The following is a 14,681-nucleotide window of genomic DNA, read 5'->3' on the forward strand; positions in this document are numbered from 1 at the left end:
GAGAAGGTGGGGAGGAGCATTTCTGCGCTATCATGCATACTTGCGATTGCACCCCTCCCCACCTTTTCTTGCAATCTCCTTTTAGTAGGCACCTTTTACATTCCTTTAAGGTAGTTCACTAAAGGTTCCTGAGCTCTTCTAATCCAATCTCACTCTCTCTTTTGTTTAAAGGAAGATAGATGGAAATTTTGTGCTGAAAGCTTGATCTTCCCTCAACAATGTCTCTTTTCTTTGACAGTCTGGTCTCCGCTTCTTGAAAAGGCAGACAGGAAATAAGCCGTACAATTATACCAGTATGATTGAAAGCCCTGGGCAACGAATCTCGTCATTAATTGGCAGAAATGGTATAAAGGATTTTTGTGGCTTTGCAGATAGCTGTCTTGTATTGCCAGCCCCTTTTTCTTCTTCCTAATTGGCATTCTCACATTACCGGTAAGTCATTAGTTTAAAACACAAGAAGAGAGCTGAAATCTTAATTATAGGGTATGGTTGATTTTACACATGTTGCGTCCTCAGTGTGCTATTCGCTCCCATCGGTTATTTGGGTGAAAGGGATCATACCTGTGCTGCGTAACACCTGGAGACGTCAATGACGTAGTTTGAAAATTACTTAATAACACCAGATAATGCCACTTAATTCCCGGTTGCTAAGCTGGCATGCAGTTTTCCCTTTCACTTGACTGATCATTAGAGATGTTTTGTTAAAAAAACTAGTACTGTTTCTTTTATCTACTATACATCCTTTGTATGATGCAACTTAAAATTACAATTTACAAGATACTTCTTGAGTTGTGTTTAGAAAGACAAGACGAATTGGTCAATCAATTTTTCAAATCAGTTTTCATTGCCCAAAGCGTTAACTTGCTTTGGCCGTCAATATCAGTTTATTGAAGCTGGGAGCTAGGTCGTCCAGTCATCCCAGGAGGCTCTTCTCTTTATTTATGGGGAAAATACAGACCGCAAAAACCCCGGCAATATGGTAAGGTCTTTAGCGTTTCACTCTGGTTTGTACATGTTGTGCCCAATGTAGAGATGCAGTTACTGTATTAATGGTGGCATATTTTCACTGGTATATTTGCCTGCTGGGCGTGAGGGATGTAACATCCATATTCACAAAATGTCAAAAGCATTTCGAACATGCAACACTGTAGTGTTTTACTGAATGGTTACCATGTTCATGCATAGGTGTCATACGTTTGATGCGATGAATGGTGAAATGTTGACTGGATTACAGGGACTAAATTGCTCAAAGGAGGACCTTTTGCTTTGAAGATAAAAGATGGCTTGAATGCATATGGAACATCACAAACCACCTGTTCTTTTGGTTATGGGCTAGTATTTATGTCTGACCCAATATGAAATATTTCTTATGGGAGGTGATTCACTAACAGCTTACTGGATATATATGTGATATGATAAAGAATATGATAAAAGATATGCACCTGTTATAAAAGATATGATAAGAAATGCACTAAGTTATATTTTGATTGAATGTGTTTCTTACTGTGAGCACTCCGGAGCAGGCAGGGCAAAATTTCACATTTCCATATGGGTCATGCTTTTCATGTATGGGTTTATTGTCTTCCACTGTATGATTTATCACTATATGATTGTTTCCATTTCAAATAAGACTATATTTTGGAGGTAGGTATAGTGTAATTACACAAAGTACATTACATTTTGTACGTACAACTGAGACTTTGGATCTGTCGGTGAAAACCTTTTGTACAGCTGTCAAATCCTGTATATGCTACCTGCCCATAGTGTACAAAAAATGGCCGGCTTTGCTACAAAATGTAGCTCAGTAGCTTGCTTATACTATTAGTAAATAACACATTACTTAATCCAATTTACTTACTTAATTTACCCTAAGTGCCATTAGAGGTGAATGTTATTTGTATTCTATTTAACATTGATTTGCACAGGAAGTAACTGTCATTTCTCTGAAGGCTTAATGTGACAATGTGCAATAATATTGGTGATTTATAAGCTTAGGCCTGTTTACATTCATCTTTCAGTGCTGATTTTGGCTTTAGAAATATGGTTTGAAGGGGACAGCCCTATGTACTGACAGCCCCATGTTCCAACACCCCTACTTTCTGACACCTCTATGTTAGGGTTTAAGGGTTGGGGTTGGGGCTAGGGCTAGGGTTGTGGCTTCACTTAGGATTATGGTTCAAGGTAGAGTTAAGGGGTGTATGTACTCTAGATGTTTTGGAAGATGGGTATGTAACTTGAAGGCCTGTTTGTGCGTGTGTGCATTTTTTTTGCATTTGTTGTTTCTGGTTATATGGGCTGTGATGATCTGTCCTAATGAATTAACCTTCTACTTTCTGGGGGTGCACTCATGCAGCAGATTTTTATTGGCCATAACGTAAAATCAGCAGTTAGGGGTTAATTATGGATGACACAATCATCGAGTTTAGAAATAAAAGCCTATTGCTACCATTACACACTAACATTATGAATCATTCTGTTTCATAAATAACACACCTTATTTCTTATACTTACAAGTAGCATTAGCTTGATTGAATTACACTTATATATATATATGGCCTGCCCAATATTAGCCAGCCCCCTAGAAGGGGACGGGAGGAACCCTTTATAGCCATGGATAGGAGAGTTTGCGATACAGACTATAAATCCCTTTATCCATCAATAATGGTATGTCTGCAGAATAGAATTGAGGTAATAATCCTAGATACGTACTGTACCCCTTTCTTATCGTCAAATTTTAAAGGTTTCAATTTCGACTATTTTGATCAGATATATGCACTTTGTAGCCTGAGTGTCATCCGGTTAAGTTCTAGGCTCTAACTTCTGTGAAGGTAGAGCCTGGAACTAAACAGGATGACACTCAGGCTATGCACTTTGATAATATTATGGATAACTAAATTTCTCACACTTGTTTCTTTTATATAGGCCATGTCAATTTTTTTCTTCGTTGTCGGACATTTCTTAGCAAAAATTCAGCAAGGGGACAACATGAAAATAGGGAGCTTAAGGAGGAAAACTGGCATCTGACGATGTTCCCTCCCTGGAACTGTGTGTACCAATTAAGGTACAGGCTTCCCCTCAGACTTTGTTTTCATGTTGGCAGTCCTCTTCAGCATAATTTCTCAAAAATCCGTGAACCAACAAATCCAGTTGATGTAGCCTTATATGATTATGAGCAAGCAAAAAGATTTATCTGAAGTTGTGACCAGACAGTGTTTCATCTTCAAAGGTAGAAAGATGAGTGTGCCAGCTGTTTCTGTTCCTTTTGTGGCCAAGTGGCCTAATCTTAATATGACAGGATTTAAAGCGATATCATGTCGAATGATCTACCTGATAGTAGTTGTTTAATTCCCCATACCAATTTGTTATTGTAGCAATGAATAGACCAAGTTATGTTGATGTTAATATCAATCTCACATGACCACAACAGGCGCATCAAAACTACAGATCTACAAGACATACATGTATGATAATTTGATTCATACTTGCAAAAGATCACAATATTCATACAGCAAAAACTAAATGTAAACGACAGTCACCAAATGGGTTGAAGTATAAACTTCTATTGAGTTGATTTGAGTTAAGGAGCCATGAAATGATTCCAATTGGAAGGAAAGGCAACTCTCCGTTCAGAGGTAATTGGAAGCCCTGCTGCTGCATTCACCTCACACGTGCTCCACTCTCTTGTGGGGTTGTTATTTAACCCCCCGTAATGAGAAACCACCATCAGTATTCCTAACGGTGTTTCTATGACCTTTGATATTTGCCACTTGCCAGACATGTTAACTGTGTCCAAATTGCTTGTCCTCAGTTTGTTTTGAAGCGACTGCTGCTTACCATCAGTTGATATCAACACAGCCTGCATACAAATAACTGTGCAGGAAATGTATGTTATTGCCACAAGTACTCATTTGGAATTGATACCGTGTAGTACTACGTGTACTTGGTTCTTGAAAGCTAACACTTAGAACTAACTGTTTTAACTGTTTCTTTAAAAGACACTTATGACTAGTAGATGGAACATAGATTATTGATTAAGTCAGGTGATAAGCAAAATCCAATTTTCCTTCCTCCAATTTTGATTCATGAAGAAACAAGTAATTTTGTTGGTATGGCCTTTACCGTTTCATATTCATGCAGACATAATCAGACCAAGATATTCACTACACAAAATCATGATATTCGTGGTACAAACATGAATACTAATGAGAATATGAAACTCAGCAATTTGCATTCAGTAATCTAAATGCATACCTCCTGTAGATAGCAATTATGCATACTATATTGAAGTCTTGGCCTATTTTGTTGTGTGGCTGCAGTTGTCTGTGCTACCAACAGACCTGTTTTTATTTGAACTGTCTTATTGCTAACTTGAAGGTAGCCTCTTGGTACCACATTTGTATTTGCTATGTGGTAAGGCAGCAGGGAGAAGATTAATAGGTAATCTTTTAAGCTGCATGGGATCCCATGAGTTGAATGTAGTACATGTATATATTTCCCTTTGAAAACAAAACTATATTTACCACAGTGAGATGTATCTTATTGTCTGGAGTGCTTTGGTATAGCCTGGTTCGAGTGCTTCCTTTGTGCTAGATGTGTTGACACCTGTTTGACGTTATTCCTAGGATTGAGCATTCTTGGATGTTCATTGTGTGTATTCTACAAACATGTAACTGTTACAGAACATGTGGCTACATATTTAATTTAATAGTGTGTGTTCTCTTAAAAGATCCCTCGTCTTGCGTGTTACAATCTTAGGAACAGTGTACACCTCACTTTGATACATCGATATATCTAACACATTTTACATACTAGAAGAGGTTTGCTAGTACTGTAAATTGTGAATTATTTGCAGTTTTATGTTTGTAATTTCACTACAATCTCTTCATACTGCAAATAACTGTTCTGCCTTGTGTTGGTATGGATGTTTCAACTGTACCTCCTTCCCCCTCCTTCCAAAAATATAAGTCCCTGCGAACTTAAAACGATTTACAGTATGTGTACTTAGTCCTAATCAGAATCTTTGTTGTTGTTTCCCAGGATGCTCTGCTACAGCTAAGTGGTGTGATTGACCTTGATGGGCTCCGGAGAGCGGTGGAGGAAGCCATCGGGACAATCATCCCAAATGTGGTAGGTCGTCAATACAGCGTGTCAACGCATTATCTACCTTATATTATCCTTCCACTTTTGCAATCTGTTGTATTCTAAAACAGTACTTAGTGTAGTCAGAAAGAAACTTACGGGAGCTAAGGAAGCTCGCTGCGAATCGGACAAAGTGGAAGGGACTGAAGGAAGACTGCATGCGGCTGCAGGATGTTTCAACTACTGCAGCAGCAGAAAACAGTGGACTACTACTACTACTTGAATATTCTTGTCTTTACTCTTAACACATCTAGTATCAGGGCCAATGAGAGCTCTGTAATTGGCAGGCTGAGTATGGCAGAAATGATCACATTAGATACATGCTGGATTCTTGCAGCAGCCACTCAGTGTGATATCTGATGCCCTCTTGCAACTGCTGTACACACTGCAAGGAGACAGTACTGACAGAAGCTTTTGGTAGAATAGCGGTTGCTACTGGTAAATGTATAGCTGGCAGTGAAAAGTCAATGTGATTTTACGTTATTTAGACAATATGATAACTGTTTTGCGTGTTAAAACAGATTTAGCAATATTATGACAAATCTAACCAATGTATCACGGATACCTTAGGTGGCAATCAATTAGATGTACATGTATCATAAGCTAGTCTCTGCCATCATTGCATTGTGCTAAATGTACATTTTCCATCTCCTTTGTCTAATCCAAGCTTCTTACTTGTAGTTAATTTCAGAAGCAATTTCATATTTGCAAATGACTGTAACAAATAATGATTAAGAGAACATGACTGCGGTTCACACAATAATGTTTCCTGTCAAGAATAATTGATGCTATGACTTGTGTTGTCTCATTGCTAATGATCCGGAAAATTGGGTACGACCTGCATAGCTTTGTCATTGTCATTCCCAGTCCTGGTGGGGGCTGGTAATGTAGAGAGTCTAGAGACTGATTGTAATTATGTTTATGGTACATGCATATCAGTTGTTTTGGTAGGCTCCATTCCATACCTTGTTTTTCTGATATTCAAACCCATGATACCCATTTGAGATTTGTGACAAACAACATTCAACCTCAAACATGTATATCAGAGAAAGATGAACAGTGTATTCTGCCCTTGATTTTATCTTCTTAGTATTTACATTAACCGTTGTATGTTTGTATGTAAGTCATCCAAATTTATTGCTGTATATAAAGTCAGCACAAGATGGATATATCCGCATGCTGAAGGACAATTCTGATCTGGGGCTGTAGCATTGGTGATAAATTTTGCAGGCAGGTGATAAGTTTTGTTGACTTAATATTTGATTCTTTTCTTCGTCAAGGACAAACAGTTCCTTTGCCTAACAATGTGAAAGCATATCTTGTTTAGGCTGACCAGACATTGTATCGGTCTGTCCTTGCTCCTTAGAAACACTGCTGATTGGACTTACTAACCATGTGTCAGGAGATTTGATTTGGTGAAGTAGATACTTTTGCCCTTATTTGGGCTACCTACCTGTCCTTATGGGATTATAGAAAGCTCTAGCAGGTGCCCCTAAACCCAATCTTGCAGATTACCACCAGTAGTGGCTTTGTGCAGTATCCCACAATCCTGCTATTACCTACGGCAATCCGGTAAGAATCCGTACGTAGATCTTTAACAGGTCCCAGTGCAATTCTGCGGGGATTAAGGGACTTTGCTCCGCAATATGGGGCTTCTGCAGTTTTCAGTAACAGCTTATCCTGCCAAACATTGTCTCTGTCAACAGACAGACCTGCATTCAGAGTCTTACTGTTAGTCTGAGCAAGAAGGATTATATTGCAGACTTCTTAATCCTCTTGGGCTGAGTTTGTAAAACTGGAGGCTTTAGGGACATCTTTGGTAAAAGGCTATATCCTTTTGGGTATATTGTCAGATTGCACCTTTCAACTCCATAAAACTAACCAATCTTTCTCCTTGTACCCTTGCTATTCATAGTTACACCAAGTATTCTCCCATGTCATATTGATGTATGCAAAGGATGGTAAGGTACAGTCTACTGTGTGAACTGTTTCCAAATGCATATTACTCCTGCTCAAAGGTTGAATATCAGGGGATAGCATGGTTGTGACTCGTAGCTTTGTGTGCTGTCAAACCCGCCAGTTCTTTGCAGGCACCTGTGAACTTTGGTGCAGAAAATGATGGGGGATTTACACAGTGAATAATATAACGTCTCCCCTGGTTCCAGCCCTGCAACTGCAACAAGTTTCTTGTGTTATTGCATCATTTATCATGTCGTGGGGTGTTATAAGAAGGCAGGCTGTTGGGGGATGTATTATGTAAGGATTTAAGGTACCTAAATGCGGTTGGTGAATATGCTACATTTGTAACAGTCACAAGATGATGCCTGAACATTTTTGTATCGAGTAATATTATAGCCATTTGTATCACTTCTTCTATTCTCCTTTTGGCCAATAATGTGCATTGTTGTCTATTTACTTGTGTAAATTCCATGAAAATGGTAAAGAAAAATGATTTACAAATAGTTTTCTTTCTTTCTTTGTCAGGTTGATAGCATAGCACATTGCATCTTAGCAGTTTATCAATTTGTATGCAAGATTTTCTGTCTGAGTGGTAGTTTTGGGACCTTTAAGAAACTACCAACAAAAGACAATTGTTGTGTCACGAACATTTTACAAATGAATTTTTTTGCTACTTCTTTGATATCTGCACAAAATTCTACTTACTAGACTTTCTGCTTTATTTGCTAGCCAGTTATAGATTTCACATTATGATACCTTTCCACAGTATCAGAGTATCACAGTATCAGACTTTCCACAGAGAGTCAAAATGGACAAATTAATCTGGTTGATTTGTTACCTATCAGCACGTAAGTGCTTGACCTTTGTCAGCCTTTCATCAAGTGCCTGAGTACAGAGCTGAAGCCTATTGATTTTCTGTTGACCTGTCAGCTCATTTGCCAGAAATGATGTAGGTTAAGTCCGCTGAGGTTATCACAGCACACCCTTTGGTAATAGGTCTGTCCCTGGTGCTGACCGAATAGCTGTTGTTATGGTGGATGTTCTGATGCCGCTGATTGCTCAAAATGTATTTTTAAGCTACCCATACTTGGTAAGATAACTTGGAAAGATAGGCTATGAAATAACAGCAAATTTTGGGACTTTGTGGCAGTTGATGTATAGGCTCATTTGAGTAGATAGTAATGAAGGTCATAGATCTCCTTCTGTTCTGTGATTCTCATCTAACCTCATCTAACTTTTAATCATGAAGATATTGTCATGGTACTTCTTTGGTTATAATCTTCACGCAATAAATACTTGCAAATGATGCAAATTATTGACAAGGTTTCTCCCAATCAGCATTTCCTCCAGGACTGACAGTAGAGAGTGGTTGGGGGAAAAGTATTACTTGTTGGGAAAGCTGCCATTGAAAAAAAGACCTGCCTCTTTTCCTTTGGGGAAAGGGAAGTCTGAGTGCCTAGTAGTATGTTGTAATCTTTGGCAGTGCTTTAATTGATTACATCTGCACTTTTTGTTTGCACAGCATTCCACAGCCGTCTACCTGCTCGACTTGGATTCCAGACAATTGCGTTGCCATGGCAACCCGCTGCCAGTGCTTCCTGATGAGGGTCTCATTCAGTAAGTATTTTACTCTCTGTCAAACTTTCAAAGTGAAATAAACAGGACATTTTAATCTGCTTTGAAGAAGTAAAGTCAAGGAAATGGATGTCCCTATAGCTCAACTGGTAGCAGCCTCACAGTTGAGCTCCTGGTTCCAATTAGTTGGTAACTGGCAGACCCCAGTTCAAATCTTGGGACAGGACAACTCAGTTGGGGTTACACCCGTCTGTCATAAGGAACGGGAAATAGGGGCCCCGTGTTCGAGGAGATGCCTAGAGCACGTCAAAGGGAAAGGGCTCCAAGAAAACATCAAGTGACCCTCAGATAAGATTTAAACTTTGGTAATCTTTTGTATTCATCTGAGTTGTTTATGTTGAGTAAGCACGGATAGAGTAGAAGTATTTGGCTAATTAGCAATAGGAGAAGACTATTTGTAATCTATACCAGACTACTAGTACACTATTGGTAATCTATACAAAAGTATAAATAAGCCTCATGTCTTAATACAGCTAATCAAGATATACTGCAGTTGGCAGTACAGCCAAACGATTTGGGCAAATATCTCTAAAGGAAGAGCTCCTAGAGCTGTACTGGCATTTGCACAAAATTGAACCTCACCAAATTTATACCGGTGAAGCGCAGTTGTGACAGTTGCTGCTGATAGGTGTGAGTTTGATGTACGGAGGCCATTACACCACAGCTTTGGTGCCATCTGTCATCAACCAAAGCCTATAGTCCTTGGCACCTGCCAGGCAAGCAGAAAGTAGACAAACTGGAATTTTCCTGTTAATAACTTAATTATGTTGTCTTATGCAGTCTGATGAGTCCCATGACATATTTTTGCTTGTTGTTCAGAGAACTTCAAAGTCATTTGCTTACCATTACTTGTCTATGTAGGAATAAGGAGGTGTAGAATTTTCCTGTTTATTTGAATAACAACTTATGCTGTCTTATGATCATATGAATCCCATTCCCATAACATGTTTTCCGTTGTTATCCTACGAACTTAAAAGTCATTTGCTTACCATTACTTGTCTATGTAGGAATAACCCTTTAGGAGGTATAAGTAGTTGAAAAACTGGTCGCCTTTTCAAAGGTAAAGGATGAATTTCAAGATGCGTATGGATACAAATTGTATGGGAAAGAGATCAGGAATGTTTCATAAAGGGTAGAGACGTGCACCATTATGCAAAACAGCTAACGTGTACAGTGCTATTCAGAAAATTGGAAAGGCAGGGTAGAACTCCCCGACCGCCCTTAGTGGCATAGTTGCCAAGAGAATTCAGTGCCAAGTGCAGGTTGAAAGGAAGTAATTCAAAATCAATAGATTCTCCGTCCAGTGGTGATTCTGCAGATAACCTAATCAATAGCAGTCCGTCTTGGAATCGATGTGGATTTGTTGTGAGAGGAATTTCAGATTACAAGGGAAGATGAATGTTACCCATATTCACACAGTCCTGTATCGGTTATTGAGTTTTCTTGCTGTCTAAATCTGTAGGATAAGGGGATGTTACATGTACATTGTGAGAAATATTGCTTGGCTGGATTCGAACATGGTTCTGTGCTTTGTCTTGTCGCATTTGTCACACTATAGGTTTCAGGACTCGCAATACTGTGTGCATATGCACTTTTGTGCACCCAAAGTTGGTAGCTGTGCACCTAATTTTTTACTGTGGGTGCACCAGTGCACCTAGATATGTGTGTAAGGTTATGTACCTAAAGTACTTTTGTACACTAGTATCCAGCATATTCTTGACATTTAAGTGTAAAAAAAAAAGAAAACCCTCTGCTGTATTCCTCAGTCCGAATGCTTTTGTAATTTTTTTAAAGGATAGAATATGCAGTGTCATGAAAAGATGATAGCTGACAACAGTTGGCAAAGTTAGTAATTAGGTATAATTGTAGATTATGGGTAGGGTTCAACCAAGAATGGATTTGAACTCAAGACATCAGAGCAACTGGGTGAGAGATTGTAAGAACTGTAAGATTGAAATTAGTAGCATCACAGCATGCAGGATGAGAATATTCTCACAGGTTTACAAATTTGGAGTTCAATTTCTAATTTATTGGCAAGTTTTCCAGAATATTTCTTGGGAATGATAAGTTCAAGGTGAATGTGGTTTTCTCTTCTGTTGGATTTTTCATGGAAACATGTTGCCTTCAGATGGATGGCTAAAGACAAATAGGTTGTATCCTTATCTACAATGTGCAAACCTATCTCAGCGCGTGATGATGGAAGGCAGGGCTACACGGTGGCCATTTAGCCATGACCTTAGCTCAGGACTTCTACACCCACTCCAGCAGGATTTACGACATGTGATACTGTCAACGTTTTGCCCTTGGTAACTTTCCAAAGGCTGTAGCAAGTCTGTTCTTTTGTTTACACAATATACTCATTGGAGGACAACCTGTTTTTCACACCATACAATGTATTCTGAAATTGCCGACAACAAGCAGTACACAATGTACATGTATCTGTAAACAACACTAGCCTTGTAGTACGTGTTTATCATTTTAGTGCATGCCAGTCTCTTAAGGGGCTTCCTTTACCTGTTACCTATCCGTTAAAGTTGTCATGCCTACAGACTTGTTTCAGGAGAAATTAACAAATATGCAAAGTCATTATGATCAAAAGATTTTTCCAGCTACAGTGACTGTGTCAAACATACTTTGTCTCAATAAAGCATTGATCTTCAATCAAGTTGATCAGAAAAAACATACTCCCTCAAATTGCAAAGTGAAATATGTCTTGTTTATGTGTAGTAAATAACCAGCAAATAGATACAATAAATACAATCAGAAAACCCCCAAACAATGTTGTCATGCAAGTCTTGCATTTTCTGACAAGCAAAAGGATTCAATGACCATAATGTGCAAACTGGTATGTTAAGTGCCATGCATCATAAACCCTCTTACAGAGTACCTTTCAAAGTACATTGCCTGCTGATTATAAGGGATACAGTCTAAAAGCACTTTGAATATCTTTACCTGTTTATCACTTCAGAGCAAGCGTAGACCCCTGTCGTGGAAACGTTTAGTGTGTACCCATTAACCAATTCGTCAGTTTAAAATTAATGGCCATGTCTAATCATGGAAATGTTGAATGTTTGCACATAAAGGCCTTGGGTTGTTTCAAATGCAAGATTGATATATTTAGAGGCATGTGCAAGTTTCAGTACATGTCTTCCTGTTATGTGGTAGCCTGAAAACCCCCATACACATGTATATAACCTTGTTCTGGCCAGGTGCCATTCCATTTCAGACTGTGGAACATATAAGTTAGGTGAGTGGCACGTTCACAGCTATATGTTATCCAAATCTGATTGACTAGCATATCTAGGAGTGGCTCATACTCGTATCTAATTTGTTCTCCATGTCCCTAGAATGTAATCAATCGCTACGCTTGTCATATTAAGATATAAGGCAGGAGAACTGTGTCATTTTCAAGGAGAGTCCAGTAATGGTATAAGTTGGGTATCGGCACATTTTGCATTCAAGGTATGTAAAGTTGTAGAGAGGATGGCATGCTCAAACTGTGGCAAATTGCACATTTTCAAGTTGAATTCACCCTCCATAGGATGTGCAGCTGAGCTCATACTGATGTGAATATTTCAACTGAATGTTAGGGAAGCTGTCAGAAAGAATCTTGTGGCCTCAGTTATTTGCATGAGGCTGTTTGAGACCGTGGAAATGCAGAGTGACTTGAGTTAGTTTTCACAGCCCTGGATAAGCATGAAATGTTTTTCAGGCAAAATCGCCCCAAATGATGAAGATTTTGAAAGATCTTTCGATGTATGTTTCCAATATACAAAGTGCAATGTTACCATACATCCTCAGTGTTACTATTTTATGTCTGGGACTCGAAGGGTCCTAAAGCTGTATGGGTGAGGGGGTGAAGTCTGCTATCACTGATTGCCTTTTGTTACCGACATGAAAAAGGAGGTGTAGTTTTTGGTGTGTCTGTGTGTGTATCTGTGTGTGTTTCCAGATTTTGTAGTCAGTATAACTAAAAAACCTCTGGATGGATTACAATGACTTAGGAAGAAAAAAGGTCAAGGTCGATTTTAGCTCCCCTGGTATGTGACCTATCACATATTTCAAAATCTGTTTATTGTTTTGAAATGTTTAGTATATACCTCCATTGTCTGAAACGGTCTGACACCCTCCTCCAGTTCTCCTTTGCTTGCCATCTTACTCCCTCCTGTGTGTTTTCTGGAAATCCCCGAGCAGCTCCCAATGTCAGCATTAACATGTCCTAGGAGATATATTTAGAACTTGGTGTTCGATATCATTCACATCATCATTACAGTTACTCGGCCCCCATGCTGCCAGGTAAGAGTGAAATCCATCAATCCCACGTTCCTTCCCCAGGCCACTTTCCCTAATTGCGCTATTTCAGCCAGCTTTGACCGCTGCTGAAGCAGTTTTTAATGCAAGTTAGTTGATCGATGATGCTCGGTGTCCTAGTGCGGGGGGTGTCCTTCCATGGTTTGTACCCTTGAATGATTCAGGATTCGACGGCAAATGGGAATTGATTGGCGTAATGGCGAGTGTCTTGTTGAGAGGATAGAACACTGAATGGTACAGGCATCTGCACTGAGTACATGATTCTGTGGGTCTGGCAAGGGCAGGACATTACGTCGAGATATTTGTACTTATCTATCTATGTAGTGTTACAGGTGAGGATTTTGGATGTTCGTTGTACTTTAACCACCTTCCTGTTAAGGTATGCTGTTGCCAGTGCAATTCTTGCTAATGTCATTAAGAAAGGTAATGTTACTGAATTATGATCAGTAGCAATCCTCTGTCAGTGATAAAAATGTCAAGCTTTGTAGGGAATTAATTGTTGTGTTTGTCTCAATGAGGTATAAATACGTAGCAGGGTTTGTACATCTGAAAAATAAGTTACTATGATATTGAACATGGTGGATAGTCGGCAAATAACATTCAAATAGATCTAATCACTTTTTCACATATTAGCCTTTTTTGGTATGATTGTTCGGACTGTTTGCTTGTACTTTGTGAAATGTTTCACTTCAGTGTTCTGTCATTTTAAGATAATTGTCAATATCTTGGTAAATGGTAGGTAGACATGAAGAAATCAGTGACATTTCCTGGAGTTACTGGAAGCGCGCATAGAATACAAATGTTACGTTTATATGTAAATAGTAATTAACTTGTGTATGCAGTTTTGCACCCTCAAAAGATGCACTAACTTTGCCGATAAGAAACATAAGGCCACTCTTTGTCACAGCTAATTTGAAGATTAAATTCCCCAAAGTACAAAGTAATATAAGATATGTGATAGGTTCAGTAGAGTAACCTTTTGTAATGACATTGAAAATTTGTAGGCAGTGTTGGACAAGTTGAGTTGAAGAGAGTCATGAGGATTTTACATGCATGGCAAACATCGGCCAACAAGACTGGAATTCAAAATAGCCAAGGACTGGACCATTAAGTTTGGAGAGTGTCCAGAAAAGCTTTGGACCTTTTTTGGCTAATTCCTCCTTCATAGAGTTTATGTGTGCCATTTGACCTTGCCTTTTAGGACTTTTCTATTGAAGAAAAAGGATATGAGATGACGAACAAGTCACACATGGAAATATCTTAATGGTGATAACTTTGAAACTGAACAGTTACTATATGAAGTCTCCACCCCTTTCTGCCCTACTCATGAAATACACTACTAAACAGTAGTGCTATGTTACAAAGAAGTAAATAATTTCATTGTGTACCAAATGGCTTGGTACTTCGCTGTACACAAAGTACATTCTGGGTAACGTTGGGTAACATAAATTCGGGATTTTTCCGATAATGGTGGACAGAAATCAATCTAGCAGAACAATAAACCATCCTATTTTTCTATTATTCTGTCAGTATCATGTACTATCTTTGCACTAATCATATATATGGTAGATTTTGTCTCTAGTCGTGCTGACACCATAATATTTCAACTTGAAACTACCGTCCGCCGCACGCACAAT

The 14,681-nt window shown here is 38.8% G+C and overlaps 1 protein-coding gene across 4 annotated transcripts in view; it reads left to right on the plus strand.

Annotated features, from left to right (window-relative positions):
* Positions 1 to 14,681, plus strand: part of LOC136436776 (cGMP-dependent 3',5'-cyclic phosphodiesterase-like) — an 86,634-nt gene that overhangs the window by 9,139 nt on the left and 62,814 nt on the right. For all 4 annotated transcript variants that reach the window (XM_066431041.1, XM_066431042.1, XM_066431043.1 and 1 more), the window contains exons 2-3: positions 5,038 to 5,127; positions 8,621 to 8,715. In XM_066431041.1, the coding sequence (XP_066287138.1) occupies positions 5,038 to 5,127; positions 8,621 to 8,715 (185 nt within the window). The remainder of the gene's footprint in view (positions 1 to 5,037; positions 5,128 to 8,620; positions 8,716 to 14,681) is intronic.

Source organism: Branchiostoma lanceolatum, chromosome 6, assembly GCF_035083965.1.
Source record: "Branchiostoma lanceolatum isolate klBraLanc5 chromosome 6, klBraLanc5.hap2, whole genome shotgun sequence".
Taxonomy (NCBI): domain Eukaryota; kingdom Metazoa; phylum Chordata; class Leptocardii; order Amphioxiformes; family Branchiostomatidae; genus Branchiostoma; species Branchiostoma lanceolatum.